The sequence below is a fragment of the Lycorma delicatula genome, chromosome 10 (assembly GCF_047948215.1).
Source record: "Lycorma delicatula isolate Av1 chromosome 10, ASM4794821v1, whole genome shotgun sequence".
Classification (NCBI taxonomy): domain Eukaryota; kingdom Metazoa; phylum Arthropoda; class Insecta; order Hemiptera; family Fulgoridae; genus Lycorma; species Lycorma delicatula.
The window spans coordinates 66,610,477-66,616,476 of NC_134464.1; the positions used below are offsets into that span (position 1 = coordinate 66,610,477).

Below are 6,000 nucleotides of genomic sequence, written 5' to 3' on the forward strand. Positions count from 1 at the left end.
GTGTTCAGTTGCTTTGGTTTGGGACACATGACAAAATGTGTAAACAGGAAGAATTTTGTTCATTCTGTGGAAAGGAGGGTCACCATGCCAACGACTGCTTGACTAAGAAAAAAGGTGAGATGCCTGTGTATCATAACTGTTCTTGTGATGGGAAACCACATGGGCACGACTGTAGGTTGGATGAATGCCCGTGTACAAGCATGCACAGGACATTCTATGTCATCAAATAGAAATATAGTAGTGGTTGTTTAAATTAATGTTTTTATGTTCAGGTTTATGTTAAGGTTTAGTACGTTTATTAGGTTTTATGTTAACTTTAGCATTTGCAGTGTTTTTCAAGACTATTTAATTGCTGGTTATTTTTGTGTTTATTATTAGTTTGTGTTTATGTTTTTACTTTTGTTTTGGTGTTAATTTTTAGGTTAACTTGTCTATTTATTTCGTGTTTATGTTTTGTTGTAAGATTTTCAATAGTTGATATTTTAATTTTTGTGTTTAACTTTGTTTAATGTTCTGAGTTTCTCATTTTGTTTTGGTTAGTTTTAGTGATTGTTAGAGCTTTTGTTTTTCATTTTGTTTTGTTTAGGTTAGTTTTAGTGTTCTTCAAGTTTTGTGCTTTTCTTAGTGTTTATGTTCTTTTGGCTTATATTCTTGTTGATTTTCATTCGGTTTTGCATGTGGAACTCACCTTTTTACTGTTTTCCGGTAGGTCTAGGACTAGTTCAGCTCAATCGGTATGGTTTTGCTTAAGACCATTGATACGCAGTTTAATTACGTTAGTGGTAGTGCAGCAATGGAAATGTCATTCGTGGCATTCACATTGGTGGCATCCTGACTGCGGCATTGAGACTGAAATATGTCTGTGAAGTATTGAAGATAAACTTTGGTAAAGCCCCTCAGGGCTAGATACAGAGGAGGTGGTGTGGTGATCACAACCACCATGGAGGGTGTCTTCCCTTTAGGATTAAGATGACAAAGTTTGTTTGAATTTTTTTTCAGAGTACTCAATTGATACCATTACACGAATTGTTTTGTCTTGACACTGACTTCAGAAATTCATATTTCATTGAGATTAATAAAAATTACATATATTGTCACTATATATGAAAAATTTATCTCTGTCTCTTGTACTGGTAAAGAACTATCTTGAGGTCATACTGCTGAATTCGGATTCACACTTCTCTTTTATCATAAATAATAATACGTTGCTTGTTATAATGTTACCTTACAGTACATTCATTCAATACTATAAGCCAAAAATCTCTTCATACTGTTAAGAGGGAATTTCATTAGGATTATTTATTACTCCAACAATTGTTATTTATTGTTGTAAGAAAGCAAAGAAGAACAGAGGTTACCAATCTAATAAACAAACCACTTGAAGCTACTGTTCATCCTAAATTTGATCTATTATTTTATTTATTTTTAATCTCTTTTTATTGATAACCGGCCTTTATTATTAGAAAATATTTGTTTATCTTTGGCAATGATAATGCTTGTTGTAATACTTATATTGTGTTAGTAATTCATTATAATTTTTTAATATATTTTAGATTAAGTCTGTATTAACTTTGATTTTATGAGAAAAATTAGAATAATTTCTAACCTGTTTATTATTTTTTACAGAGTATCAACAAAAGGTTCCAGAGATTGGAATCTCACGTTGTGACTCTAGCCCGAAGTGTAGCTCATTTATCATCCGAGATGAGAACACAACATCTTATGATACAGGTATTATTTTTTGTTTATAACTATAATTAATTATTCTATCAAACTGTTATAAAACATTTTAATTTATTTTCTTTTTATAAATAGAAGGGTAGAAAAAAGAATGATTTAAGATTATTAAATATATAAATATAGAGGTCATATTTAAGAAATTGTTGCATGTTCACAGTTCGACAATGATGTAGAGGTAGCACACATAAAAATTCTTATAAACATAATTTATTTACTCTTAAAAAACTTACCATGTACAAAATAAGTCAATTATAAAGAGCAAAATACAATCCGATTTTACTGTGGACCTTACGATAGGTAATACAAATTAATACAAAATTGACAAGAAATTATAACTGTAAAATTTGTTATCTTACACAAAATCAACAATCTATTTTATGCGAGAATTATTTACTTTTAATGTTTATGAATGGAAATTGGCTTACTCTTTTATAAAAAAGTAAGACCAGAAAATGTCCAAACAAACCAACAAAGTGTTATTTTATTGTTTTTTATTATTATAACAATGAACTCACTAATCAGCTTCTTGTACTTATCCACAAATAACAATATCCCAAAACTGAACACTCATAATGCACTCTTTGTAATAAAAATAGCCAACCTACCCATTTGTTTGTTCAAATAATTTCAAATGAGTTCAAATTGTTCAGATGAGTTAAAATGATTTTTATTGTCTATACCTTCTACATTTCTCTATTAATTCTTTCTGAAAAGAATTTCTGTGTTGCTTCTAGATTTTTCATTCTCTATTTACTCTGTCTTTCTTCTTCTGGAATCTTCTCTATTTGTTACAATATTATGTTTATTATAAATTATTGTTTATTTTTTATAGGAAATGGAAGTGATTAGGGGTGAATTGGCAGCATTGAGAGCACAAACAAACATGGTTGCATCACGATCACAGTCTTTACCAAGAGCCCTTAATAAACTAAGCATTGAACAATCAAACTCAACGCCAGATAGAGTTAAGAGACTGACAAAGTTTTTTGGTGATGAACCTCCACTTATGAGGTTATTTCTAAAAAAGCTTGGATATGAGGTAAGCTTTTATTTTAAATTTAACTTTATAATAGATCTAATGACTACAAATCTGCTAAACATTTTATCATAATAAGTATTTAAAATTGTAAAAAAATATACATTTCAGTATAAAAAATAAACATACATTTACATTTGTACGTGTTTACGTGCATACATCTGCATAAACATACAAGCTCCCTTACAACATACAAGCTGTGTATAATATAAGCTCCCTTCAAGGAATGGACATCCGTCCTTTTCACAGTTCCTCAGGAGTCAGTGTGTATTTATGGTAACCTATTTCTAATGTATGATTTTATATAGTTAAGATCAAAAAATAGTCGTTACAACAAAACATTTTTTCTCCATATGCTAAAGGGACTCGCCAAGAATAGGCTCAAATTTTGTAAGCCCTTGCCCCTCTGGTGTGTAGAAATATTCAACTAAACCATAAATGTTGTCAGATTCCTACCATAAGAAAAATTAAGTTATGTTATGTATTTCAGTTCTTTTAACAATGATTGTTAAAAATTCAGTCAAAAGAGACAACTTTGTCATGAGGAGCAATCTAAGTAAACAATAAAAAATATCTGTTGTTTGAACTGATTAGTCAACTAGTTTGTCTTTTGACTGATTTCTTACTTTATTTATAATTTCTTTATTTTTTTTTTCATTTTTTCTACTTGGTACTTTCTCTAATTTTTTCATTAATAAATTTGAATCCATTTCATTCTTCAAAATTTAAATCATATCACACAATGCGCCTTCATCTAGAAAGACATATCAAAAGAACAAGTAGGACACATTATTGCACAACTGGGCTGTCGTAAAATCTGTTTGCAGTGGGTGCCATGCAAACTCACAGAAAAAAAACAATAAAAAGAATGTTATGAAAACCTTCTGAAAGTTATCATGATGAGGGAAATTACTTCCTTTTCAATATTGGGACAGGAACAAAACTTGGATCCATCATTACAACTCGGTCAGTATTCTGGAATTTCAACTTGTGAACATACATGGTTGTGAATGTAAACGTGAACTACATAGAAACTGAGTTGACTGTAAATTCTGTGCAATACAGAAGATATTAAAACATTTTATGAAGTAGGTGCTGTATGTTTAACAATTCATAGAGCTGATAATTCTGCAACATGATAGTGCTCACTCAGCCTCACACATCCCTTTCTCTTGCTGAGGGTCTTGTACTTGAACCTATTCTACACCCTCCAGAGGGAGTTTTGGTGCCCTCTGATTTTCATTTTTTCTTCTGCAATTAAAGAAGGAAATTACGGGTATTCATTTACTTCCTTTTCAATATTGGGACAGGAACAAAACTTGGATCCATCATTACAACTCGGTCAGTATTCTGGAATTTCAACTTGTGAACATACATGGTTGTGAATGTAAACGTGAACTACATAGAAACTGAGTTGACTGTAAATTCTGTGCAATACAGAAGATATTAAAACATTTTATGAAGTAGGTGCTGTATGTTTAACAATTCATAGAGCTGATAATTCTGCAACATGATAGTGCTCACTCAGCCTCACACATCCCTTTCTCTTGCTGAGGGTCTTGTACTTGAACCTATTCTACACCCTCCAGAGGGAGTTTTGGTGCCCTCTGATTTTCATTTTTTCTTCTGCAATTAAAGAAGGAAATTACGGGTATTCATTTCATTATAGATGATGAACTGTAGTAAAGTCATGGATCAAAGAAACACCACCAGCATTCTTAATTGATAAAATGAGAAAACTGATTCATTGTTAGGAGAAATGTGTAGCTGTAAATAAATGGTTACTTCATGGAAAGATAAATGAAAGTTTTTGAGGAAAATAAAATGTACTTCTATGCCATAATTGTTTCATTTCAAAATGATGTTTGCTAGTGTTTGCTATAATATTTATTTTTTGGTCTCAAATTTTGTTTTAATGTTATCAACTCATGTTGTTTTAGTGTAAAAGTTTCTTTTACCAGATTTTGAAAGACAATTATCTTATTTTTTTATTTTTCAGAAATATGCTAGTACATTTGAAAATGAAAGAATAGGTTTAGTTGAACTACCATATTTAAGCGAGGAAAGACTTCATAAATTGGGCATACCATTAGGACCTCGATTAAGAATACTACAAGAAGCTCAACTTGGTGTAACTGCAAATATCCATGAAAATACTTTATGTATTGTTTAGTTAAGTTCGATATGTATAGATAATAAAACTACATGGTAATTGTGTAATTTTTTTTACTCAGAATTTTATCGACTGTAAAAATTACTTGATAAACTTTGTATGTTGTTTTAGGACTGGAGTATAAATTTGAAACTATTATGATTTTTCAGTTAAATATACTGGGACAAGTTTAATCACTATTAAAAGTGGTTTGTTGTAGCAAATAATATTCTCAATTTATGTCAAGCTATGTAACTTCATATAGCAGTGGTAGATTTGCATATGATCTTATGATGTTCAAATATTCATATGATATGAATCTTCACTATTAAATACTTGTTTTGGCATTTTTTTTAATAATATACAGAGTGTGTGGCCTAAAGATATCCAACACTTTATTAAGGGAACCAGTTAATATAATTTAATAAAGATTTTTTTTAATAAACACAGCTGCAACTCACAAAGTTTTAACTAGGTCAGTCAAGTTAAATGTGTGCATCTTTTTGTAGTTCAATAGATGCCTAGAAGACAATTATAAAGTATTGTCTGGCGTTAGAACTCTTGCCAGGTGTTTAGAAACATCTGTGGCATTATTAGACAAAAGCTTCAAAATTCTCTGTTTTAAATCATCCAAATCTCAAATGTTTCTTCAGTACACACAACTTTTAATAAATCCCCAAGCTAAAAAGTAAAAGGTGTAATATCTGGAGATCTGGGTGGCTGTGCAGTTGGACCTCCTCGTCCAATCCAACATCTGGGAAAAGTGTTGTTCAAGAACATGGTAACATTTCAATGAAAGTGTAGTGGAGCACCATTACCATGTTGTTGGAAACTGAAGACTGGCAGGAATCTAAGGAACACCAAAGTTCTCAAGTATGTCGAAGTACGTGTGCCCAGTATTAATTAATTTTGGATACTTTTAGCCCAGACACTGTATATTAAGCAGTCTTTCAAAATTAAAGTAGAATTAAGAAAATAAAAAATTATTTATATTAGTAAATAAAATTGTTTATATTAGTAAAAAATTATAAGTCTTAATTAGTTCAAAAAGACTTTTCTCAACTGATAAAAA

At 30.4% G+C, this 6,000-nt stretch overlaps 1 protein-coding gene across 3 annotated transcripts in view; it reads left to right on the forward strand.

Moving 5' to 3' along the window:
- LOC142331397 (uncharacterized) overlaps positions 1–5,594 on the forward strand; it is a 324,283-nt gene extending 318,689 nt beyond the window's left edge. For all 3 annotated transcript variants that reach the window (XM_075377279.1, XM_075377280.1, XM_075377281.1), the window contains 3 exons: positions 1,627–1,731; positions 2,573–2,779; positions 4,776–5,594. In XM_075377279.1, the coding sequence (XP_075233394.1) occupies positions 1,627–1,731; positions 2,573–2,779; positions 4,776–4,949 (486 nt within the window). In that variant the 3' untranslated portion in view covers positions 4,950–5,594. The remainder of the gene's footprint in view (positions 1–1,626; positions 1,732–2,572; positions 2,780–4,775) is intronic.
- Positions 5,595–6,000: the final 406 nt, after the last annotated feature.